This window comes from Cynoglossus semilaevis, chromosome 13 (assembly GCF_000523025.1).
Source record: "Cynoglossus semilaevis isolate Cse_v1.0 chromosome 13, Cse_v1.0, whole genome shotgun sequence".
NCBI lineage: Eukaryota > Metazoa > Chordata > Actinopteri > Pleuronectiformes > Cynoglossidae > Cynoglossus > Cynoglossus semilaevis.
This window is the reverse complement of record NC_024319.1, coordinates 2,960,783-2,988,526: the sequence shown is the minus strand read 5'-3', so window position 1 is coordinate 2,988,526 and position 27,744 is coordinate 2,960,783. Positions and strand designations below refer to the sequence as shown.

The following is a 27,744-nucleotide window of genomic DNA, read 5'->3' as shown; positions in this document are numbered from 1 at the left end:
TTATTGCCCTCCGTGTTGACATTTTGCCAACTTGTGCCGGCTTTTCTATTCTGCTCCTCCAGAAACCTAAAAAATGACGATGACATTAATTAACAATTAAAAACATCTACATTAAAAAATGATATATTTTGGTTCGTCATTTATGAAACAAAGATCCTGTCAATCAAAGTGACGATTCATTGTGTAGCTCCTTCTTTTTGCCTGTAGTTTGTGCCAAATACATTTTACATGACAGAGGAAATGCACACCATAAAAGGGAATTAGCACATAGCCTGGTTATCAAGATGCTAGGAATTAGCATGTTAGCTTTGTTTTAGCGTGAACAGTGTGTTAGCAGTGGGTTAAAAGTCATGTTGGTACGTAGCATTTTAGCACACCATTAACTGATAGCTCCAGACTAGCATTTAGTATTTTAGTACCAGATTAATGCAACAGATTCAGTCAACACCTGGGATAAGCTAACGCCTGTAGCATTGCCTCCTATTTGGCCTTTTTCTGAGTTGCATTACTGCCACCTACAGGAGGAGTACATATTGAACGCTAGGGTTATTTTTAGTCATCTTACTAGCTTAGGTTCAAAAGTTTCATGGCCACTGAAGTAGAAAAACATGCCAAGGGTTTTATCAAGACAGAAAAGCTAAGAACGAAAATTCTGCTAACGCCTGTAGCATTGCCTCTTATTTGACTTTTCTGAGTTGCATTACTGCCACCTACAGGAGGAGTACATATTGAACGCTAGGGTTATTTTTAGTCATCTTACTAGCTTAGTTTCAAGGGTTTCATCAAGACAGAAAAGCTAAGAACGAAAAAGTTTTCTTTATGCCTGAAGAAGAAAAGTAAAATCAGCCTTACTTTCTGAAGGCAATGGAGAATGCAGTTCTATCTCCATCCAAGAATTCCTCTTTGGAGAAGATGTCATAGCTGGAAAGCATTGGATTTAAACCCTCACGTGAGCTCTTTTTAGGGGAAGGTGAACGATGCATTGACCGCCATGAGGGGGCACCGTTGTTGATGCTGTCGTTCTGTTGTTTAGGAGACTCAGCAGGCTGGACCGTAGTTTGGCTGCTCTGACCAACATTTGTGAGAGGAATGTTTCCCTGCAGACTGCCGTAGCAGTCGGCCACACTCGGCCCGCTCCCCTTAGGTTTGCCGTTCCCTGCTGCATCTCTGTCATCCTCCCTGGCACCGAGCTTCACTTGCTCTCCATCACTCCCTCCTTCCTTCTGTGCATCCTTTAAGACGCGGGCCTCCTCTTTAACATCTTTGGAGATGTGACTGCCCAGCAACAAGACTGGCCCGCATTTGGGGGAGGATGAGTGCGAGGATGAGGACGAGTGGCGCGAATGTCTGGACGACGGTGAGTTGGATCGCTCCGAGTGGTGAGCGGGAACGTTGGGGGAACACCTGGAGTTCTTCTGAAAGTTGCGCGGCTGCCCTCGGAAATGATTCTGCTGCTGTTGCTGCTGCTGCTGCTGTTGTTGTTGTTGTTTTTGCTGATTCTTTTGCTGCTTGAAGTTCTTCCAGTTGGGACGGAAGTTGTTGTTGTAGCCCCCGCCACCTCCACCGCCCCGCTGGTAACCTCCCCGTGGAAAGTAGCCACGCCCACGACCCCTAAAGTTGTACGGCCTCCGGAAGCCACGGTGGTAGCCCCTGAACTCTCCGCCGTTCTGGTAACCTCGTGGATATTTCTTTTCCCGTTTGTACGATGGAGAACGTGATCGTGATCGTGACCGTGACCGGGATCTGGAGCTGTAGGGAAGACGGGAGAAGACAAGAAGTGGCACATTCACTGCTCCGCAACATAAGAATAAAACTTGAATAAAAGCAAATGAAGTTTATATGTTGAGTCAAACTATTGGTTCTACCCTCAAACATAGGGGCATGTGGAGCCCCTAGAGGCACAAGAAGGAACTACAGAGGGGTTAGTGGAATTACTCCCCTTCAGAAGTCATAAAATTGGGGGTTGAACAATTGATGGGTGATGACACATGTGCAGCAGATACAGTAGGAAATGAGTGTGTGTGTGTGGGGGGGGTGATGTACTGTGACACCAGGAAAAAATACTACAGTATCTGGTGTCAGCTGCTGAAACTGCTTAAGTATAGTATTACTGCATTCTTCAGTTTGTATTTTTAGGTCAAAATATAATAAAAGAAATTATTGTTATTTTATTTTATTTTCATTAAAAACCTGCTTAACCAAAAACAAACTTGTGTCCATTAGGGGTCGCTCTTTGTATCCTCTGTTCTGAAAAGACTGCACTCTAAACCTTTAGAACTCAACATATGATCACCTTCTAAAGAACAACTAATTTAAAGACATCAAACTGTTTAAACATCAGCAGGAGCCAGGTCTACGTCATGGATCTGGATACAACAGGAAACAGGAAGTTCCCAAAATCAGTAAAAAACCTCAAAAATCTTGAAAAACAAATCCTGACTTGACTGATCCAAACAAACTGAATTGACTGTGAAATGTTTACTGTGAAAAACCCTGTCAGGACGGGAGTCTGAAGGGAAACCAGAGCCAGCAAAGGTGCAGTTCCACTCTATTCCACATGATGGCTCTGTTTAGCTTCTTAGAGTTGATAAACGAGCCGTGCAGGATTCTGGTGACACTCCTCAGACACTGCTCTTATGAAGTGATTTTACTGACTGTTACTGTAACTTTACACAACCTTTAAAAACATTAGGATTTAAAAAAAATATATGAAGTACTTTGATATAGTTTTTAGAGTTTTCATGAGTTTTTTTCCCCGCCTCTCATTCTTCAAAGTATGTCTTTAACAACTTTTTCTCTCATTGTAAAAACTTAACAGTTGTTAAAATAACCCATATACAGCAGATGACGATCACCCAGTTTACTGCAGTACTAATACCGTTACACAGGAACAATGCAGTGTTGCAGTACATGCAAAAACGAGAAGACTTCATGCACTAACGGCAACAAAGAGCAGAACTCACCCAGTGTGTTTTTTCATTGGAATACAGAAGGTCTGAGAGAGGCAGCGCACTGAGCAGCACTGCACGCTCACAGTGCGAGGCGCAGACTCCGCACCTCCTCTGAAAGACTCGGGGTAAGTGCGGAGTCACATGGACCATATGACAGAAAGGAAAAAAAAAAAAAAAAGAAAGTGGACTTGAATTGCATTGACTCTGTGCTTGCCAGAGTCCAGAGGGCTGTTTCAAGTGTTCAACAGTCAGAGTCAGATCGGCCGCAGCTGTTTCCACACACGGGTTCAAACCCACTCCACAACGTGCTGGGTTTTTCACCCACGACTGTTCAAAGTTCCTCTTTGTGACGTAGATGCTTCTCTTTTAGCCCCAGGCACTAAGGGGTTAATATGCTAATGTGGGCTTTTAGGATTATGACTCTTCCTCCGGACCCGTCTACGCATGTGCGAGGTGGTTTCAAGAGCACTTTATTAGATTCTTTCCATGTCTATACTTTATAAAAATTGAAACAGAGCTTCGGCTCTGCCAGGAAATGAGCCGCCTCGCCATTTCACTGCCACACCACAGCGGCGCTGCCAGAGAGAGCAGGCGGGCGCACCAGAACCAGAGCATCATCCTGCAGATGTTGGCGCAGCCCTGCACCGACACGTTCAGGATTTCAATCCGTTTACAGGACACGACTGAGGTCCAGAGTACAAACAAACACTTCCTGCGGACACAGGAGCTGACTCAGACTTTGGATCAAACACAGATGTAGTTAAAGTCTGCAGGAGCAGAAGAACAAGAACCAAACCAAGAACTGGACCGGGTCTCACAGATTAAATGAATGTTTCCTACTTTCAGACCTAAATTACACACCCTATAAACACAGTGAGTCAGTTTTTTTTTCTCTCCTTCTTTTTCATTTGACGCTTCATCATTTCAGAAACACAGTTTCAGAAACACTGAAACTGAAGACAACATTTGTCCACGGCTACAGTTAGCTTCGACGTCTGCACCTGCTGTTAGTGTTGACTTCACTCCTGACCAACGAGGAAATACAGGAAAAAACAAAAGAATAAAAAACAAAAAAAGAACCTCTCTCTACCTGTAACGATGCTTTCGAGACCGGGACCTGGAGTGACTCCTAGACCTGGAGCTGGACCGAGATCTTGACCGGGACCTTGAGCGGCTCCGGGACCTGGAGGCCGATCTTGTGGACCTGGACATCACTGCAGCCAGTCCACGTCAAACTGACAAAGACAAAAAAAAAAGTTACTTACTGCTGGTACCAGGTTTCACCAGGTGAACAGGACCAGGCCGTCAAACAGTCAGGAGCCAATTCACAGCAGTGAGGTGCATTCAAAGGACACAGGTTTTTTTTAGACACTGTTCATTTGCATAATGAACAGTCATGTAACTGTCATCTCACGAATCACCCCCAGGGGACGAGAGCACAATTATATATATATTTGAAATATGTAATAAAAAAAAAAAAAACTCAGTAAGACATTTGAATTTTCCACCACATCACTGACTGCACAAAAGGTGTATTTTCTGACAGTATCAGTATCTCTCTGTGTACTCTGTCTCTGTACGCAGTAAAATCTGCAGTGTTACTTCAACTCTCACTGTGTTGAATCCAACAATATTCAGGTGTTTTGATGAAGATCAGTGATTCTGAGTTAAATTAATTCAATCCAACTGCCTCACACTGCAGTTTTCACTGGGAATTTTAAGACAAATCAACACTTTGTACTACCCTAACACATGAAATACTATAAAAATAAAAATACCGTATATAAACTCCATTTTGTGAGAGGCTGTGGAGATAAAGACAAGGATGTCTTTTATCTTTTTATTAATACAGAGTCTAAAATGTTACATCAAGAATTTTCTATGCAAATGGAACGAATAATGAAAGTAAAAAAAAAAAAAAAAAAAAGTCCGGTTCAGAATCAGAAAATGATTGACTGCCCGGGGGGAGGGGCTTCTGTGGCAGCTGCTCTTGTGAGGGTGAAAAAGAAATACAACAAATAAGGATCAGATGAGGTTTAATAATACTTCACAGGCTCAAGTGTTTAAACTATAAAACTGCAGTAGTACTGCACGTGTGTCCACAGGCTCTAAAACTGCAGTAGTACTGCACGTGTGTTGAACAATATTCATTACATTGATTACATTTATTTTAAAAATGCAACCAAATAACCAGATTAGAGAAATTCGATTTAAGCTAACGCGTCGACCAAATGATCAGATTACTGCAGCACATTGACGTACCGCCAAATACTGTAGTATCAGTGTCGGACATTCTGCTAACACGGGTCTCTGGCGTTCGGGATCATTCAGTTGATAAGTGCTTCACTTTAAATCTGATCGCTAGGCTAATTGGAGAATAGCTATTTGTCGCTTCCTCACTTTCTCAGATGTGCTGTGTCAATTTGTCGTCCGTTCCCAGAGGCCTGACTCCACCCGGGATTTTATTCACACCATCGAAATTGTCCTTATCCTCAAAACCAGTACGATAACTGAAAATGTAATTGGCTCAGATTTAGTCTCGACCAGATTAACACAACAACATGTTGCTAACTCTTTGTTTGCTGATAAGATGTCGAGACTAAACGTAGAAGCAAAAAAATTTACTTCGACTTCATCTTAAAACTTTACAGAAATCAAACATATGGCTGAATTATTACTACCATTAGCAGCAGTTTTGGTCTCCTTTAGCAGGTAAAAACCTCCAGACCGATGGCCACGCGTAGTGTTAGCGCCAGGCTATCTGTTTATTTTACTGTAGCTCTAGGTTAGCGGCTTCTCTTACAGTCACTCCAATTTTTAATTTTACAAACATCTGTTTTTTTTCTCACACAGTCATCTTCAGAACCTTCACACACAACTGATCTTTCATTATCTTCCCCAGAGACCCTAGAAGGAGGAACCTGATGACCGCACATGAGTGACGCTCTCAACCCTGTTCCTGTGATATTGAATGCACTTCTCTAAGGCAATCCCCCTGCTACTATTTTGGAGAGCATTGAAATGGATCCATGTCCCCCATCACCTCCTCCTCCCCCTCACACTCTGTGAACTTCCCACTCCGCTTTCCCCCCTGGCAGCTTGTTGTCTTTGGCATTCAGAGGATTATTTCCTGAAGTTCTAACCTCAACAAATCTGTTACTAAAGCTCAATGTGGACATTTGAAGTTGAAGACCCTCTACGATACGTGTCAAAGATTTAGAGCCCTGGTTTGGAAAGAGAGAGAGGGAGAGAGGGGGGTGGGATTCTTTCTACTTTTGCTAAAAATTAACCTGAAACTCTGGCACCTGTACAAGGTTTTCTAGTTTTTTTTCTACCGAAACTATGAAACCATGGCTGTTCCAGGAAGGACATGGCTTCACAAAAACACATTTGTTTGAAAACATGAAACATGAAAGCTGTTTGTATGCAGTGACCACTGCCAGCAAGTATGAAAAGTCATCCTGAAAGAACAGAACAGAACAGTAGCAGCAGTTTCAGTTTGTTTTTGCTCCGAAACTGGACTGCTAACTGACTGCAGCTGTCGCTCCTCCACACTGTGTGGTCGCAGCCTAATGACTGACATTTCAGTTTCCTGGGTCGGAGCCCTTTAATCACTTGTTAGTACAGCGTAGTACAGTGTAGTACAGTGTAGTACGCAGAAACAGACAACAGGTAAACAGCAGTGGTGACGGACGACCAGAATAAAACAAATAAGAAAATTCAGTAATAGATGATCCATACCACCAACCTACACTGGACTGACACAGAAGATACTCCACACTTCCACTATCCAATCATCATACAGAAGACCAGACCCCCTAATCCCTATCCCCACTGCTCCATATTATACCAGTCCACATGTTGTTGTGACCCACTGATGCTGAGCCTCATCAGGGTTTAATACACTCCACTGATCAGACTGATCTGTGACAAACAGTTGACTAGGTTTTAGTCAACTTTAGTCAAGGACTAACACAATTCACTCTAACGATACTTTCAACTTCTACGATACTACAGTATATACACAGTACTGTATGTACTGCGTGTACCCTGTTGGTGCTCTATCATCTGAATTCCCCCGGTGTGGGATCAATAAAGTCTTATCTTATCTTCAGAGGAAGCCGAGTTTCTGCTGTTTCTACAACGCTCACGACACGCCTGTCACCATAGCGACACATGGTTGTTTTTTTTTTTACTGTATAAAAAAAAACAGTCTGACCCTGAAAATACCAGGTACTGCAATAACATGTGAGTCACAGCAAATCCTACGTTGACTAAATCAGAGACACTTCCTCTCGGACTAACTGAAAACACAAAGCTTCATTCATTTCTGTTAAACGTTGGGAGAAACTCATTTCATTTCCTAAACAGTAGAATCATTTTGAATAATCTGGGTATGACTGACAGTGAGAGACTGAGGTGTGACTCAAGGTTCAACACCAGAAATACACCACTGATTTTCATCATCGGTCCCTGTGGAGCAGCAGCTGTATAATCCTCATCAGCTGCCTGGTTCATGTACCAGCTGAGGTGGCTCTGATCAACAATGGCCCCGCAACTCGATACACTGCTCAAAGCACTGGCGGAGAAACGCAGCGTTCAATCAACCGGCCTATCACTGAGATTGGGATTCCGCAGCGGCAGCTGGAATCACACTTGCTATCTATACGCGCCCTTGTGGACTCCCCGCGGTCTATTTCAGAAAAGCCACAGCAACTGTCAGCGCCGCCATCCCTGGCTATTGTTGAAACGGACGAGACGGAGCACACAGCGAGGTGCTAATGGACAGCTAGGCCACCGGCAGCGTGCGCTTGTACCAGATAACCCTCGCAGTTTCCTCCGTCGGTCGTCGTGTCAAACCAAAATAACTTCTTCACCATAATGTTCAAACATTCTGTTAGGTGTGAATAAAAAAAACTGGTTCAAACTGGTTCTGGAAAGGCCGTAAAGCTGGTGCGACAAAAGAGCTGCTAACAATAAATGATTATAAAGATACAAGCTGACATTCTATTCATGAGCCCACCGTAGCCCAGTGGCCAAGGCTTTACAGTATATGGGAGGGTTTGATGGTTCCGATCCCTGCCCTGGCAGGACCGCCGAGCACCAAAAACCCCTGGTGGTACATTAGATAAGTTCAGCCCACTGCTCCACAGTGTCCAAAGTGTTAAACACTGGAGACGGGATTTTCCCAAACTGATAACAGTGAGAAAACAAAAAAGAAAGAAAAACAACATTCTTCGTCAGTGACCTACAATGACAACAGTAGCCTGACACGAAACTCTGGGATACGTTACAGACCTGTTCAGGCAGGATCGGTTTTCTGTTTGATTGTTTAGGAAAGTATGAACAACAAAAAAACACAAACAAAAAAACAAAAGCTAAAGCTACAGTATATTAGCATATACTCTAGGCAGCAGCAAAACTATCCTCTGCTAAGACTTGTTCTTTACACTACGTATATACTGTGTGTACCCTGTTAGTACTGTTACTACTACTTGTCTCAAAGTTTTATCATATTTTACATCAGCGAGGTTCGGCCGAGGCTCCTCGTCCCTATCCTGGGTCTGTGACCCTGATGTTCTCCTACAAAACAAGACAGCTACGCCCTCTGCGGTAAGATGACGTCAAACAGTTTCTGGTCGTTTTTACAAAACAAATAAAAAGGATGAGGAGCGGAGGAGTATACACCCGCCTAAAACTTTTGCACCATCCTGTTAACTCAGGTTTAACATCTGGATGATAACGCCACCCAGAGAAGACGATTGTTATGGAACTTTGAGATCAAATTATTTGTGGTGTGGAATTATCACATTCATTTAAGAAAAAAAACTAAACCAAAAAAAACCTAAAAACTAATCTCAGCAGCTGCCACCTACGCTAGCGCACACGAGGGAGGGCAACTCTGCCTAGAAAGTAGCAGACAGTGCAGCAGCGGGGTGTCACTGAGGCATCCTCACAGCAACACACACACCTTCTCAACTGTCTGTCAGCACCGTGTGTCTGCGTCTGTGAAAGTCTGACAAACGAGAACCAGGGCCGACGTCGGCTCCTGTGCTGTGGATCAGTGGACTGGCATGCTGTGAAACCAGAACGGTTTCATTTCTGCCGTGAAACTGTTGTTGGGATTTTGGGCGAGCGACAGCTCTGACACCAAACGTTACCGTGAAGCGATGGTTGAACAAAAAGACAAACAAGAAGCCGTTGGGTCTGTACTGACACGGACCAGTAGAAACACCTGTGTGTGTGTGTACTCGTGTGTACTCGCGTGTACTTTCTGCTCAGCTGCTGTTTGTTAAGAAGGAATGACTTAGACACCCAGATCCTGCAGACCAGGTGGGAACTGCCTGATCATTTGTCATGCATCAGTGCAGTCTGTATATAGACTGACTTTACAGTAGAAACAGTCTTTATGGGGAACTCAAACCTCCCAGTGTCTATATATGACATTTTATAGGTTTGGATTCAGGACGGCAGCTGTAAACTGCAGCCTGGGACATTTTCTGTATAACCTACAATCACAGCAGTTGCTCTGCCCCCGAGATAACCACTCAAAACAACTGCCCCCGCAGTGTGGGGCTAGTACAGTGACACGGCTGCTTTCACCGGGGGCTTCTTTAAACCCTGTCTTTAAAGGCTCATATCTAAAAAAAGTGATGACCTATTGAGATAAAAAAAAGATATGACTTATCTAAAAAAAACAAATTAAAAAAACCTAAATATATTTACATTTTATTAAATTAAAGTGCTATCTATCTATATAGTATTATATTAAAAAACGCATTAAAAATTGATTTTTATTTTCAATAAAACTACATATAAAACAACCACAAAATGTTATTTTTTCATCTTAATTTAAATATAATAACTAAATTGATGCATCATTATTGGCCACAAGAGGTTATTATTCCGTTTCTTATATTTATCTCTAATGTCTTGTTGACGATTTATAAAACTTTAAAAACATTTTATAAAACAAATTAAAGAGGGGAGGGAGTTCGGGGGGCAAACAACAGATTTATCAGGACGTTAATTATTAAGTATATCAAAATCGCCAAAGTTTTCCTGAAATGACTTAACTTTTTTAGCAAAGAAAAATGGACGTCGACGCAGGAAATTAAAGCTAGAAATGGTCGTTTCGTCACTTTGGACCGAAACCGTTCACTTCCGGTAGTCCGACGCCGAAGTTGTTGGACTTTCATTCAACACTTTAATTCACTTTTCTAGTGAAAACTTCGAGAGAAACGACAGGACGTGTGTTCACCTACCGTGTTGTTGTTGCTGTGGTTCAGTGTCGCAGCGTGACATCCAGCTTCCTGTGCCGGGAAACTGTGGAGACGCGTACAATAATTAAGAAAAAACAACAGAATATTTGTCCCTCGTCTTCTGTTTGTCCGGGTTCCTACTGTCGCCGCACTCCGTGAGTGTGTGTGTCATTACCCTTGTGTCTCTCTGTGTCTCTGTGTGTGTGTGGGTGAGAGCTGGGGTGAGGGAAAAGGGGGTGTGACACCGCCAGGTCCACGCTCTCTTCCGCGTCCTTGAGTCCCTGCCCCTGTCAAAAGAATTCAGTAGAAGATCATTAGTAGAGCAACGATTAGCATTTTAAATCGCGATTATATGCATTTTTTTTATCGTTTTATATCGCAATCAATCCCATTGCGGTGCACACATTTCTTTAAATTATACTAAACGGTTTTAAAAACGGTTTTGTTTTTTTTCCTCCCCTCCACTGAGTCTTTACGGTTGTCTGTCTTTGTAACGTGTGACTGTCATTTACTTCATGTGTTGTAGTACTACACCCAAAAAGTACTGCCGATATAAGGATATGCGGAAAAACATTTGACTTTTTAAAAAGTATTAACTACACTTTAAATCATTAAATAGGTCATATTTGTCCTATTTGTCCTGGTCTCAAATGGATGTTTAATATTTTTGACGTCCATTGTCCAACTTCTGGGTTAACACCGAGCTGATGATATGAAAATTTTACTCCAACACGTCCTTGTTGTGTGTTTTGCCTGGTAAATACACGTACGGTGCTTCGCACACTATATGGATTCATTTCAAATGTCGTGACATTATCATGTCACAGATGTTTGTCGATGTCTAACAAATGAACCTTTGACTGTACACGACACGATTCCCTGGACCTGGTGCTTCTGCAGCCCTGAACATTTACATGTATTTGTATTTCATTTGTACACACGGGCACCGGCCTGCCGGGTATATTATTATTATATATATATATATATGTTCATATATTTACATGTATTTGTTTATATATACTTGTTTTAAGTTACTTATCCTGGAGAGAAAAACTGGAAAGAGAGCTGCTGGTGTTGAAATGTTTGACACATTTTTTGTTTTCTATAAACACTATACAGATTCCTGGGCGCTCCACTCAAACCCATTAAGGTGAATCTTATCCAGTTCCATTCATTATCTCTATAAAACAATGCAGATTTCAAACTGCACTTGGATTTTTTTTTGTTTGTTTGTTTGTTTTTTCTTGTCCTCTCACTAAACAGGCAAGAAATAGGTTGGGGCAGGTGTGTGGAAACTGTGGCCCGGGGGCCAGATGCGGCCTTTTTAATCCGTCCCACCAGACTTGTCTAAATTATGAATTCATATTATCCTTATACTTCTGCCTTCTCCCTGCAATCTCTGCATTCGCCCAATAGGTGGCGTCGAAAAGGCTAAAAGCATTCTTGCACTTAAGCCTTTATGCATGACTTTTACGTGTCATTTGTCTTAGTTCATACCAACGCCCCATCTATCTGCTCCTGACCTAGCCCCCCTCCCCAGCAAATTTTAGGATCCATTTTGGCCCACGAGTCAAAAGGTTTGCCCCCCCCCTCCCCGGTGAGGGCAACAACCTGCAAAGATGACTTTTGTTGTCATAAAGTCAAAAGTCCGTTGATGTGTTCTTTGAATTTAAATCTAAAGAAATGAAATAAAAACCGACTTTTTTTTTTTGGTCTCTGGCTCTTCATCACGGCCACACTTTGGAAACACCGGGCAGGTTATTTTTGGGAAATCCCTCTGACACCACTTTCTCCCTCTGTGCAGGGGGATAAAGAAGTTCACACTCCCTGCCCTCCCCCCCGTCTCCCTACTTTATCTCCCCCCCCACCTGTTGGAGCTGTCTGTCTCCTCGCTGACATGCCTGGACTCACAGAGCATCAGCAGGACTTCTTAGAATCCCAGGGTGTGAAGGTCTGTGGAGGATCCTGAGACAAGTTCTGTTGCTGCCTGTGTGGAGGTGAATCCAAAGAAATTAATGTTAAAAACACAAAATATTAAGACAACCAACTTTGTTTCCAGTTCTACCAGGAGAAAACATTTAAAAATGTAGCTAAAAACACAGCTCGGAAAAAGAAAACATTTAAAAATGTGTTTGTTTGAAGTTAAAAATATCTTTTTTTAGGAACAGAAGGCATTAGCTCTCGTTAGCGGTGGTTCCAGGTGAACTCGTCGTTAAACCGTCCTTAACCAGAGGTTTTTTTGTTAGTTTTTTTCCTCATTGTTAGCTTGATGTAACCATATGGTTGTATTTACTTCGTTCTTGTAGCCAGATCCTAATACTATTGGTTCTGACTGGTCCATTGTGTAATTCACCTCCAAGGCACCGATGTAGACCGTTCAAGAACTGTTTGCTTCAAAAACAAAGTTTCACTTGTTCCTGAGATGAAAACACGCTGGGTTTACAACAACAGTCAAAGTTAAAGGGTCTCCAGAGCCAGTATTTCTCAACCTTTTTTCAGTCACGATATATATATATATATCCCATGTTACACCACCAAACAAAAATCGAATGAAATTAGGAGTGTATTGGCAAGAATCTGGCGATATATTCGATATGTATCACGATACAGGGGAAACAATATGAAATATTGCGATACTATAGGCATGATGATATATATTGAGTTTTTTTTAATCAATTTAATCGTAGTAATCGATACTGTACTGTAGAATATTGATCCGATATAGTGCAACAACATATTGCGATATTTCAGTTTACAGATATTTTCTTACACCCCTAAATGAAATCCAGTTTCAAATGAATCAATGTGAAAGCTAAAGAAAGAAACACAAAGGGCTTCTGTCCTTTTTTATATTGACACTACATCTTATCGAAGGTGAAGAATATTTCAAGAATGCGATCATTTTCATTTGCGGTTTAGTTGTCATGAAAGACGCCTTTAAACACAATGTTATTAAAAGCACAAATAAGAAGAAAACTCAACACGTCTATTGGTTAGGGCCGAAAATGGAAATCCATCCCTTTCACCCACGCGCTGCGATTAATTCCCCCCCCCTCCCCCGACCAAATCATCATATGCGCTAGTTGCAATCAGAGGCGAGATCTCGGTTGGCTGTGAATCTGGTTTCCCCCCGTTTCAGTCCCCATTAAAAACCACTAAAATTTGAGCGGACTACTCGGTCTGGTCCTGATCCCTTGTCCGCTACGGAGCTTCTTATTTCAACTAAGTTTGGTCCTTAAGCCTCTAAGTGGAGTGGGTGCCAGCAGCCCAGACCTAAATAGCCTCACCATACGACAGAGGCCAGCAGTTTCATTAAAGAAGACGCGTCTGTGCACCCAGAGCAGCAGCTGGGTCAGTTGAAGTTACATCCAGAGCGGCGGAGGTCACGGGTGGGGGTCGCCCCGGGTTCTGTGTTTGTGCTTCTGATTAATCAGTTATGAGCAGGACTCGGGAAATGCTCAAACTGTAAACCAAATGTATGAGTGGTATGAACTGCGTCAGAGTGCCATGATTCTACACCTTAACGTGTGCAGATTTATGACGGCTGTGTTTTCAAAGCAGCTCAGCAGGTGCTGAGGCCATACGTACAGCCAATCGTGACTTATAAATGAGCAGAAGGCTAACCGAGTCGGGGTCAAAGGCCACCTGGCGCCCCCTGGAGCATCCATGTGAATACATCAGAAAGCCCGGGGAAACAGGATCTGCCGGTCGACGGCTTCCCAGGTTTGATATTCCATCAGTCCCTGGCCGTCAAACTTCTCAGAGATAGATGAGCTTCTTATGTTCTAGGTTAGATAGGTAACTATAGCAACGCCCGGGTCCGATACTGCCACAGATGACACCACAGGGCAGATGTTGTGGTGGGATCTAGGTTTTTCAGCAGCTGACACTAACATTTCCATTCCCACTCCCAACATTTTCTGCAGCGCATCATAATTATTCTGGCCAAAATGGTCTTCTGTAGGTGAAGTTTACGAGGAAGTTTAAAAAAAGAAGTTTCAGTGAAGTATTCTTATCTCCTCACTGTGGTCGAAGGGTTGGAGTTAGAACAGAAACATTTTTTAACCTAAGTTATATTTAGAAAAGCATTTTTTCACTCTATTTTGGAACAGTTGTTGTTTTAAAGGTTCCTTTTACTGCTAGATATTTATTTTGTTAGTTAGTTGTTGTTTTTTTTAACAAAAATGGAAAACAGTATAGTCAACACGGTGGAGCAGTGGTTAGTGTTACCTAATAAGTCTTGGCTCTAACTGAAGGTTGTTAATTGTTCACGCTGACTTGACCAAAGGTGTGAATGTGAGTGTGAATGGTTGGTTGTTTGTCTCCATACATACATGCTCCTGTGCTGGACTGGAGGACAGTCCGGAGTCGAACCACGCCCTCCTGTGATGTTAGCTGGGTAAAGAAAGAGGAAATAAAGAAGAAAATGTTTTATAATAAGAAAGAGGAAATAAAGAAGAAAAGGTTTTATACTTTGGACGTTCTCACAACAACGACAGGGAAGTTGTAGTGAGAACGTCCAAAGTCAGTTAAAGGAACTTCTACACTAACCTGGAGGAACCACCAGTGAACAGAGGAGGAGGTTTAAGACACAGAACAGTCCAGTGAGTCCCAGCCTTTGTTGATAAGAATTAGTCACTTTTTTAAAATCAATTACTTCACAATTCACTTGACCCCAATTTGAATTTCGGACGACCCCGCATAGGGCTGCCACCCCAAGTTTGAAAAACATCATACAATTTAAAAAAAATAAATTACACATATTTTAGGTGATCCCATTGGAATTCCGGGTGACCCCACGTGGGGCCGCAATCCCAAGGTTGAAAAACATACTTTTTAAAAAAAATAAAATTACTTCACATTTCACGTGACCCCGTTTGAATTCCAGGCGACCCACATGGGGCCGCGACTCCATGGTTGAAAAACACTGCCATAGAGAGACCTCGACATCAAACCAGTCCGTTTGTCTATTACTCTGTTCTTAGAACTGGAACTTGTGAACCTCCAGATGAAGGTAGGGAACAACAGTGTCGGTCAGGGTTTGTTTTATTAGTACCAAATACACACGGAGGTACATGTGGAATATGGAAAAACACTTAAGCCTCCATCACAGCTGCACTCCCTCACAGCCAAAGGAGACGCGTCCCCCAGGACACAGGATGCCCAGAGTGGAGACTGCAGGACGGAGAGAGAGAGCAGCTGAGGCTGCCACTCTCTGCTGTTTCCATCCAAACCTCCAGGGGCTCAGAGCAGAGCCAGAGCTGACAAATAAAGACTCGGGCTGTCAGAGCCCTGGTAGCTGTGGATTAATCTCCAATGAATCACGATTAATCATAATGTATAGTGATTAATTACGATATCTCAATATGACAAAGAACTTCCTGTCCGTACGTTGCTGGAACAGAAAGAGAGATGTCAGCAGCTAGAGGTCAGCGTTTCTCAACTGTTTTTATTGTAACTAATTCAAAGGACGGAATTATTGATATGGAAAAATGTCAAGAAAAATAAGTGTGAAAATCTCGCTCCATATAGTCGATGTATTTCAGTCGTGTTCACTGTTCACAATTGTGGTTGTGCTGACATAAGCTGGGCGTCACTCCATAGAGTCGATGTATTTCAGTCGTGACTGTTCAGATTGTGGTTGTGCTGACATAAGCTGGGCCGCTGACCAGAGGTTGAAACCCTCAACAAACACATGCTGGGAGTGGACGACGTGATAATGTAAACTTGAGCTGCTTCAGTGAAATCACATTAATAACATGGACAAAGCGGAGGACAAGCCAGAGGCGTGGGTTATATTAATATGTGAGGGAATTGATAACGATCTCTCTAACACTCACACGCACACACATTGTCACGCACCCCTCCCCCCTCCTCACACTCTCCATGCATCACTTCTAACCTAAATCTACCGTGGATAAAATTAGCGTCCGTGTAAATCCGCCCAACCTTTGCTGCCCTGTCTCCCGGGCGGCCGCTCAGAATCGACGGCTGTCGCTGGTTTCACTTACAGTTTTCAGCGGATCACTGGTTACATGAGAATAAAACCTGGACGTCGGTGGTTCAGAGGACGCGGCTACACCGTAAAACGTACGAGAAACCTTCATCTGATTAACACCTGGGGGGGGGCGCAGGGGGTGTAGGCGGCACGAAAACATGCAAAAATGAAAGTCGCACTAGAGCAGAAAACAGGAACAACTCTGTTTCCTGTTCCTGAGAAGCACAAGGCTGAAGGTCACAGGTCGTCAACAAGGTTCATATTTTTATTTATTTCTATATTTTAGACATAACTAACTTCGTTAAACCTGGTAGACCGTGGCGGTTACTTATTTGTCGCACTTTTTTCAACGTTAGCGATGATAAAACTGTGTTATAGTTTCATCTGGAACGTGTCGTCTACAGTGGTGCTCAAATAGAGGCACGGGGACCCCTGAAGGTACTTCAAGAGATTTCAAATGTATATATAAATATAAATATAAATATATATAGTCAATATATTACATATTAAAAATATATGAAAAGAATGGAATTAAAATGGATTCACGTGTTTATTTAAATTTGATTAAAAAGCAAAAAAAAAAGTTTTGTTTATGCATATTTTGTTTTGGAAAGTAAAGATATTAAATTATGTCTTTATATATTTATTTAAAAAATAATTGTCCCAAAAGACAAGAATTTGAATTTGATGTTTGCTTTAAAAAACCTGGAGTGTGTAGTTATTAATATACAAAAACTCACTGCATCACAACATGAAAAAGTCACTGACGTTCTTTTAAAATAAAGTCACAGATTCAAGGTCTCGCTTTGTCCAAACGTCACGGTATTTGGACTCAGAGTATTCAGTACTTCAACCCCCTTCCTCCCCCTCCTCCCCCTATAAATTATATTTATTTGTTGATCTTGTCCTGTCAGAATTTATGGAGGCCACATTTTTAAAGGTCGAATCACAGGCTGTAATTTAATCACAGCAATGAATAGACGACGTATTTCATATCTTGGAGTTAGCTTCAGGCTAACAGCCAGGCTCATAAGGTCACTGTCTGTAACTGAGTAAGCTAATGAAAAGGGGGCCTCGTAAAAGGACCGTCACTGCCCCACCAAACTACACTCTGGAGTCTCACAAATAAGAGGGGAAGCAGAGTGGGACCAACCGTCAGAACTGGACCAGAGATCAGGACCAAACGCAGGATTTTGTTGTTTGTTACGAATTCTTAATAATATGTTAAAAGTATGGTTTGTTTGAAGACTGACGCTCTCACAGAAACATTATCTTGTGCAGGGTTGAACGGTGTCAGAGAGGCAAGGCTAACAATATCGATTGTTCTGCTAAATTCACACCCCCACCCCGTTTTCAACCCTCGGTACTTCCTGATTTTGGAGCCATATTGTGGCCGTGTAAACGTGGCATCAAATCAGTTGGACCGGACTGTTTCAGTGGCTAACAAACGGGAAGTAGCTAGCAAATTTGGATCAAAAAATAAAAAAAATGTTGGAAAACATAAACATGAACAAAACTCAAACTGAAGTATTTTTCAGTCCTCACAGAGTTCAACTTCAAAAACTTCACGTTGCGTTCACAGGGACTTGCTGCCGTATGATAAACTGATGACACTCCTGGGCAGACAAGTGATGCATTGTGGGCATGTTGCTAGGCTACAAAGAATGTTGCATTCATGGTCTGTTCTGCTGGAGGGTTTTTTTTGGGATTACTCACCATCTGTGATTCTCTCAGTTTTTCTCTCTCAACCTGGGCCACTCTGGAGCTGTGTTTGGACCACATGTGGCCCACGGGCCACGATTTGAACAACCCAGAATCAACCTATAATTTCTAGTTTTGGAGCATGGGTTGAAGACTGAGTATCTGAAAAGCCCACTCACACGAAGAAAGACTAGCGATTGGAAGGCAGAAGCTCTGACCACTTTCCCACCGTGTGGGAGTTTTTAAAACAGAAACTAAAAGCACGACCATAAGTTATGTGATCATAAAACTAAAAAATAGAAGTGACAAAGTGGATGAGAGGGATAAAACATAAAATAAAATCTTCCAATAAAGTTTCATATAAGGCAGATAGTTCAGCTGCACTCCTGATGAAGCACACAGGAAATGGACTAATGCCTTTGGAAGACCACAATGAGTCAGATCTGGAGGAAAAAGAAATATTCAGCACAAACACCAGAGTCAGAACTCCTTCAATATGGTACTTATATATTTTTCTTTTTCATGTAAATATAATTTGTGTGCAAAGAAAATGACGGTGGTTACAGAACAAAAACAACAGGAAAAAAAAAAGGTTTTTGTTCAGATGAATAAATCTCCAGTTGTGGAGTTTTCAGAGCGACTGTGTCGGAGTTTTCGAGACTGTTGCAGGGAAAAAAGTCTGTGAACTCTGGAGGGTGAATCCAACACTGTACCAGAAAGGACTTTTTTTTTTTGCTGAATCAGCCCACTAATCCCTCTGGATTTAGGAATTCTGTCTTTCATGAAAACATCGCAAATCAAACGTACTTTTTCTGCAACGTGTAGATCAGAAGCTCGGAGTTTGAGCGAGACTTTTTATTGGTCTTTCACTGCTGCTTTATTGACTTTGGAAACTTTGAAAAAGACGTGAGAAGTGACGGCTCAGTCTGGACGCACCGTACAGACAACGGGAGGTTTACTACTGAGGTACTGCACAACCCCCCCCCAACAACCTCCACCATCTGAGACCACCCCATCCCTCCATCAGGGGTCGCCAAAGAAGTTTTCGGACGCATCGGAATATGTAATTCTGCGATGAAGGGGTTTTGAACCCAGAGCCAACTAAATTTTGGTTCGCCTGATCTAGCGCCACCACATTCAACCAAGACATTACACCTGTTGTTGACGTGTCCATCAACAAGGTGAACCACCAGGTGGAGCTCATGTAAATAATTTTTACCTCTGACAATCAACAAGGTGAACCACCAGGTGGAGCCTTTTTAACGTCACCTCCTTGTGATTTTCACATCCGGTTACATCCAACCACGCCCTCCAGCTCAAACACACTGAAGATCTATTAGTCTACTGACAAAAATCAACCAATCAGAATCCTCCGTGTCTTGTGGGCAATTGATGAAGATGTACACAATGCATGGTCTATCTCTCTCTCTCTCTCTCATTATACTGTCAGATGCACACTCTCTCTGCCTCCCTTCATGTTCAGGGATTAGCTCTTGCAAAATTTGCATCGGTCGATCAATCGGAACAAAGAATTCAGGACAACGTTCCGCGGACCATCAGCCTTAAATCGATCCATCAGTCGATCGATCGGAACAAAGAATTTAGGACAACGTTCCGCGGACCATCAGCCTCCATCTCAGCCCGGCTCCTTCTGCAGAGGAGGCAGGAGATAGGGTGAGATGGTGGCAGATGATCATCAGCTGTGAGGCCTGAGGGGGTGAGGTGGTGAGAGGAGGGAGAACGAGACTTCTCACCGCACGTGGTGAAGAGAATCAGAACTGGAATTTTTGGGGGATTTTAGGATTCAAAGTCACAAACAGCTGCTTGGAAACAAACCACAGCGAGGGGCAGAGGGGCAGGAGTGAAAAAAACGGAGCGATTTGAGGCGAGATTAACGTCGTAAAGATGGAACATGAAGCAGTTAAGAACCAGGAGATGAAAGAATAAAGTCCACAGATGTGGGAGACACAGGCTGTCACTTTGGATCAGAAATTTAAATGATAAAAACATGTGAGAGTCTGAGACCGTGTAGTACTTTGTTGTACTGTGATGTACTTTGTCACAGAGTAACGGGTGCAGTCTGACCTTGGATTTTTTTTCTTCTTTTCCCATCAGTCCTTGTGGAGGCAACAGAGACGGCCTGGTTGTTGCATCAATTTCCTATCTGTGGGGACCGGGGGGGGTCACAGGGTCGGGGGGGTCACACCTGAAACATAAGCAGTAATAATGTCATTATTCACAGTACAGCAGGAGTGAAATACACAGAGTACTACTGCAGTATACACAGAATACAGCATAGAAACAACTTATTTTGTTTCGCAGTAGTTTCGTGTACCACGTGATGTCACTGATACTTCACACCAACAGGAAACACTCTGTGTAATCAGATCTATGTCGTACTTTTTGTACCGAGGTCAATCTAACGAGTTCATTACCTTCTAATCTGGACCAAATGATCTTTCGGGGATTTTTTTTTTGCTAGCATCGTAATTAAAACCCGAGTCGTCTCCTGTTTTTTTCCTTCCTGTTTTGTTTGTACTGTTTATATCAGAGGGGTCAAACAGGGGTCACGTTCAGCCTGACGAGATGTCAACATAAATAAACAACAAAAAGTCCACGTTTTCCCCCTTGAAGTGTTTGTACTTTTTTTTCATTTTCAAAATGTATCAAACGGGCCGGATTGAAACCCACCTAGTGGGCCAGTTTTGGGCCACGGGCCGTATGTTTGACTCCCCCTGGTTTCTGTGATCATGTCCCAGACAGACAGACAGTCAGGAGGCCAGACGACCCCCCCCCGACCCCTCCTCCCTGCAGTACAGTTGTGTCAGACGTGTGGACAGAAGTGGAAAAGTTGACTTGACGTCTCTGAGCTCAGGCTTTAATCTGCCGAGTGATTCAGGTTTTTTTGTTTTTTTTCTAGTGAACGCAGCTGCAGACACACAGAGAGACATCAGTCCCACCTGACTGCACTTGTTGACGATTCTTTCCTCCAGACACTGCTCCACAGGGATGTCTCTTTAACAAGAATGTGTTTCCACACAGAGCAGAGAACCAATGAAAAAACCTGACTGTGTCTGTGACGTTTCATTAAGTGACGTTCAGGTGTCTCTGTACGAGTCCGAGACATTTACTGACCGGGACTCCACAATTTATTTGGAAGTGGGGGCGGGGGGTTCCACTTTAAACACTTAGTGTCGCAGTGAAACTTTTTCAGTTCTGGACGAACAGAACGCAGCTGCTTTAATGTCAAAGTAAAGTTCAGAGTCGACTGGAAACGAACAGCGTTTTCCGTCGTGTGTTTTGGAAAAGAACCGGTCTGTGTTCAGGTCTACAGTACTGTACTGTACTGTACTGTACATGTCAGTACTACTGCAGGTATGTAACAATGCACTCAACTCACCATACGATACGATTTTTTTTTGTTCGTTGACCCGGAAGCTTTGATCTGCGTTGTAAACATCAAATTAATTTTCCCACACAATGGTTTTTAACCTTTAGAGAAATGCTGACAAAGAGAAAACACTGTCTGAAGTCTGACAGGTTTCAGTTAAGAACCATGGACCCAATGACTCCCCCCCCTCTTCCCCATCTCCCTCTGGGGACCCTGGGGAGAACTAAGCAGTGGAGGGTGGATGAAAGGACCACAAAGTCTGCTCTGAAGAATCTCTGTGAAGGAGTCACTGTTTTCTCAAAAAAAGCTGACTAACGAAGGACTCTAATGAATTTCAAATGTCATCTATCATCAAAGATCTAGACTGTGTAGAGCAGCAACGTCCTGCATCACTGCAGAGACACAAAGACGCAAAGACTCAAAGGCAGCGCTGATGGTAAACACAGAAGATAAAGTTCACTGCACTGGGATTTACAGTACAGTACAGTACAGGTGGATGCAGTACAGTACAGTACAGTACAGTACAGTAGTAGTACCTGTTTTCTCGATGTTCGCAGCTGCCTCGCCGTCGGCCATGAGATCAAATCAACGCTGATACAAAAATAACTGTAATTGTTTTCCAAGGACCTTGAACGCCCCAGGAGGTCGTCACAGGTCACAGGGGTTGGAGTCTCTGGGTGAGTGGGTGGCGGGGCGGGAGGGCAGGGGGTGGTCTGTGGGGAAATCATCACAACTGTAAACGTCTGACGTAGACTCAGCCACACATGAACATACTGCACACATATATAAAGACATATATAAAGACATATATAAACACATATATAAATACACATATATCCAGCTCATATTTCATTGTTCGTTACAAATGAACTCGTAACGCCTGTTCAGACAAACCACATTTAAAAACATACTGAATTTTATCCTGGATGTCGCGCTAACAGCTAACACTGCACATGTCCATTTACTGTAGTACACGCTAACATCGCTAACACTGATGAGCGCAATACATGTGAAAAAGGGTTGTTGTTTTTTTTTGCTTTTGTTGTTTAAAAAAACCCAAATATCTGCAAACAACGTCCATTAAATAAATTCAAAACTAAAAACTAATCAAACTCGTCATCTGTCCCAGACAGATTTCTTTTAAAATTGCTTAACGCCCCCACATATATAAAGACATATATAAAGACATATATAAACACATATATAAATACACATATATCCAGCTCATATTTCATTGTTCGTTACAAATGAACTTGTAACGCCTGTTCAGACAAACCACATTTAAAAACATACTGAATTTTATCCTGGATGTCGCGCTAACAGCTAACACTGCACATGTCCATTTACTGTAGTAAGCGCTAACATCGCTAACACTGATGACCGCAATCGATATGAAAAAAGGGTTGGTTTTTTTTTTGCTTTTGTTGTATATATATAATAATAATATCTGCAAACAACTTCCATTAAATAAATTCAAAACTAAAAACTAATCAAACTCGTCATCTGTCCCACACATCTTTGGTTCCGACTTTATGACATGGTGACGGCTGATTTCTTTTAAAATTTCTTTACGCCCCAAGTAGGAATTTCAAAAACAAAAAATGTCCTCAAGATCATAAAAACAGTGTTGAATTCTTCATCTGTGCAGCTCTGAGTTAGATCATCACTGTTTTCATGGTCGTTGATCAGAGCCTCTGTCATTGGTCGAGCTCTGAGCGCTTCCTACATTTTGAACATTTGGTTGAAGTGTTTAATGAAACCTGGTGCAGATAAACGTGTGTGCAACAAAGACTGTGATGAGAGAAAGTCTCCGAGTGGAACCATGTTGTATTTATTTGTCCGTTCTTGCTCAACTGAAAGAAACATTTCCAGTTCCGAAAAAAAAAAAAAAATTCTCACCGAGCTTCAGTGGACGTACAACTGTGTTTCAGTCAGAGTTACAGTATGATTTTCTTTTTTTTTTTTTTTGTATAATGCTGCGTTCCAGCTGCTACCGTGGAGCATGGAAAGAATTCTCCCTTTTTTTTTTGTTTATTTGAATTTTGACATTTCTGTGATTGAAAAAAAAAAAAGAAGAAGAAGAAAAAAAAGTGATCTCATTCTGAACCAGTTGTGTGATGGTGCCAGGGGAAAAACTGGTTTGGTTTGAATGGGACCTCTGTTCTGCTCCTCTGTCTCTTCAGGGCTCACTGATCCTGGGTCCACAGCTCCTCCTGTGGCTTTTGGTTCCGCTCCATTTTTCAGCTTGGCGGTATTCCCCCCCTCCCCTCCCCTCTCCTACTCGCCCCCGTGTGTGTGTGTGTCTGATGTGTGCTGCAGACACACACACACACACACTCTCTGACATGTAATGCAGGGAACAGGCGTGTTGTCACACATGCTCCATCGCTCTCCAACATCCTCCGACATGAAACATCACGCTCAGCTTCCTGTCTGCTGCAGCCGCGGCTCAGGGAATCTCCGAGGAAGAACATCGGCCGTCACGCCGCAGCTTTTAGAGACCGACACTCTTTAGTTCCTGGATTGACAAAATCAAGTTTATAAACTGTGGGGGGGAGAAACGAGGAGGAAGCCAAGACGGAGCAGGAGAGCAAGGCCACGAGCTGCAGGTGAAAGTGTGACACCGGGAATCGAACCTTGACCTGAACCTAAAAAGACTTTAGAACTGCTGAGTCTCATCAACAAAACCAGCCAATCAGAACGCTCTACAGCAGGAGTGTCAAACTTTGTGGTTAACGTTTTAGGATCCCACAAGCGATTCCAGTAACAGCCAGGCACTGCGATATCGGGTTTTTATTATCGGAGAAAAAAAAGATAACATTTAACCCCACGTCACTTCCTGTTATAAAAACGGTCGTCGACTAAATCTTTGATGCAAACTATGGGTTGATAAAATTAAAAACGTTTTGGGGGTAAACGGCTGCATATATCGGTATCGGTTGATATTGGAATCAGAAATTAAGTATGTAGACAATATCAGGATATCGGCAAAAAGTTTATATCGGACTTCCCAACTAAAAATCATTGACGTTGTGACACAGCTTTTAACCTAAACGGCTGCATATATCGGTATCGGAAATTCTGTGTCTGGACAATGTGGAGCATATCGGATATCGACCACAAATGAGATTTCGGAAATCCCTAAATATATTTAACAATATATTAAATTTAAGAAATTAACAATAGTAAAATAACGCTCAGAAGTTGAAGTGGTTTTTCAGAATGTTCGACCGAAGCTCGGTGTCTGGTACTGTTTCAGAACTCGATCGTGTCTTCAACTGACCAGATGATCGGAGCATCTTGTGAAACCATCTCTGGTTTTCATTCCTGGTCTTGGTCCAGTTTTGAAATTGAACCATATCTCCCAGCGAGTCTATGAAATCACAGACGTTTTCTCTGCATCGGAGGAAAGGATCCAGGAGAACAAGTCCTTCAAAAAGTTTTTTTTTTTTAGGATGACCGTGTGCCAAACATCTTTGCAGTGCGAGGAAATCTAATAAGGATAAAAAGTTAATGAAGGCAGACCTTTGACTCTTCACTCTCATCCCACTCTGGTCCCGGCCAGAACTCTTTTTTTTATTGTTGTTTGGTTCCCACAGACCGTTGAGACCGTTTTTATAGAACGTTGATTTAGGGCCTTTTTCGCAGCAGATGACAAACATGTGTAAAGAATTTCACTCTTGATGCAACAGGGTGTTTTTTTTGGTCAAATTGAACAGAAAATAAAATAAACTGGTCAAAAATACATGTCATGGTCTTTGAAAGACTTCTGCCTCAGATCGAGGGTTTACTGTCAGCACGACATCAGAGAACTGAGAAGTTCTGGGGCAGGGGTCACTGAGGTCACTGACCTCAAACTAAACCACAGCAGAATCATTTGGATAATCTGCAGCCGGTGTCCTGTGATTGGACTTCTTTAGCTAACGCTAGTTTAACGTTGAATAATTATTTTTTCTTTAAACCTCCTCATCTTTGCCTTGACTTTAATCTGAGCCTAATTCTAATCCTAACTCCAGATCATCTTTTACAACCTGCAAAAACATCCTCTAAATGACCAGAATAACAACCTGCAAAAACATTCTCTAAATGACAGCGTGTCCTTGTAAGACAGAAAGGTCTAAGACAGGACAAGAAGCAAAAAAGTGTCCAAACAAAATGTCCCTGCAAGGACAAAAGGAAAGTGTCCCCATAAGGACAAAGAGTCTGAATAAAATGTCCCCACAGGGACACAGTGTCCCCAACAACAACAGTACTTCTTCAACAAGTATCCAGTTCCAGTTCCAGTTCTGGCCCCAGTGCCAGTCTCTGACTCAGTGACTGTTACAGTCAACTGTTACATTTGGTCCAAGTTTCACTTTTTCACTAATCGAGTCCAGGTCTGAGTGGCTGACTCACCCACTATTATCAGCCTCACCCCTCGAGTGTGGAGCTCCCATGTCCTTGTTTGGCAGTTGGAGTCGGACTTAAAAAAAAAAAAAGTCTGCGGTCTGAAGATGGGAGCAGCGATTAACAGAAGGATGACTGTGCAGAATTGTGCATGACTCGGGCTTAACTACGACGACACGCCGCAGGTCTGGATGGGCGTTGACCGCGGGTCAGCTGCTGCTGCTGCTGCACGGACACCTCTGACATGAGAATGTTAGGGCTGAGGTCCTGACAGGAGCCGGGCTGCAGATTGATGACCCGGCTCTGATCCTCCTCGGAATGTTTCCACAAAAAATACAACTCTGCTTCGCAGACATTTTTCCACTAATGACGGCAGAAGTGGATCTCCCGAGAACAGGAGGCCGATGGTGAGGCCTCAGCTTCAGCCTCAGCTGCTGTTTGGTTTTAATTAACTCTGGTCTGAGGAGAGGCTTTGTCTGAGCCGTAGACGCTGGACTCCTACTGTAGGTCAACGTGTCTCCGTCAGAATAAAACACCTAGAGCTGGAACTTTAACAAGTTAAATACAGACAAATACTAACTCAGTCTCCAATATCTGCCGCAGCAGCAACACTGATGCACACACTGTACAGCCCAGTAGGTGGCGACAATGGACGTTAACTTCTTTTGCTAGCCGGAGGAAGGCGAACATGATTTGTATTGAGTGACATCGGCGCTCGATGACAGAAGACAAGACCTTGTGGCTAGGCTGGTTGAGGCAGAATCTTTGTTTTTGTCTTAAGAATAAAATAGCAAAAACAAAAGCCTTATCCTAGCCGCGCTAGGCTAAGTTAAGTTCATTTTGTTTCAGATTCTCCCACACGATTGCATGACCTTCACACAGCCACATCACTCCCAGCAGCAGCAGCAGCTGACACAGCTGGCAGACTGTGGTCCACACATATGAGGAGGAAGAGCAATAAAAAAGTAAAAAAAAAAAAAAAAAGAACATGAACACAATAATGCACCAAACGGTGACTTTCCATTGGACAGTAAGAACAGCTGTGTCCTCACTGTGAAAGTGTAAACGGCCGATAAATCAAGTTCCGATTATCACGGGGTTGGAAAAAATAAAATGAAAATAATAAACTGAGCTGATGCGATTGGTTTGGTCTGGGTTAGACCGACAAACACTACATATATACACATATACCGTACATACATCTACATATATAAATATATAAATGCATATATATACAGTAAATATATAATATATATAAATGCATATATATAAATATATATGTACATATATTTATGAATATATGTACATATATATATATATGCAGTATATATGTACCTATATGTATACATGTGTCTTAGGTCCAGTCGTTGACCTCAACCATATTAATCCGTCTACAGTCTTGAACAATCAGACAGTCAGACTGTCAGTCGTAGACTTACTGACTCAAACCGGGCCACTGACCTGAGGTTGAGACCTCCACAAACACGTGCTGGCGTGTTAATGATGGGATGTTAAGATCCAGGAGAGTTGGTGAAACAGGGAAGTCTTTCTGGCGGCGTCGTCAAATCACGATGTTGATCTGTCATCTGTTAATTAGAGCAACGAGAAGTGAAGGAGGGGATTATTGGATGAACAGGGAGTATCATTCTGTTTGTTCGTTAAATGGGTTTAAATCCCGACTTCACAAATTAACTATCGTGATTTATGCATTAATATTAACAAGGATAACTGGATGAAAAATCTCAAAAAACAAAAGAGTCAGAATCCATTTTGTTGTTTGTTGGTCTGCTTTGACTTTAGTTAAACCTTTTTCTGTTTTTTTATTACAGAGTTGAAGCCTTCTCTCTGTTTCATCATCCCGTGAGAACCACAGTCCCATTTTCAGTAACATTTCTGTTGTTGTTGTTGTTGTTGTTGTTGTTGTGGAACACTGGACTTCTCTCTCACTGTGGTTTCAAACAAACGCCTTAAACATTCACTTCAAACCTCCACTGCTCCACAGCACTTCCACTGCTGGAATGATTTACAGTTTTCCTGACAGTGATGACATGTCAG

General features: G+C 42.5%; 1 protein-coding gene across 1 annotated transcript in view; it reads right to left on the bottom strand.

Annotated features, from left to right (window-relative positions):
- Positions 1 to 27,744, bottom strand: part of thrap3a (thyroid hormone receptor associated protein 3a) — a 40,699-nt gene that overhangs the window by 7,387 nt on the left and 5,568 nt on the right. The window contains 10 exon segments of the mRNA XM_025061663.1: positions 1 to 2; positions 4 to 66; positions 853 to 1,749; positions 4,042 to 4,186; positions 10,217 to 10,500; positions 12,082 to 12,200; positions 14,548 to 14,608; positions 19,998 to 20,118; positions 21,840 to 22,016; positions 27,151 to 27,275. The exon segment at positions 1 to 2 is cut by the window's left edge and continues 577 nt beyond it. Of these exon segments, the coding sequence (XP_024917431.1) occupies positions 1 to 2; positions 4 to 66; positions 853 to 1,749; positions 4,042 to 4,163 (1,084 nt within the window). The 5' untranslated portion in view covers positions 4,164 to 4,186; positions 10,217 to 10,500; positions 12,082 to 12,200; ... (2 more) ...; positions 21,840 to 22,016; positions 27,151 to 27,275.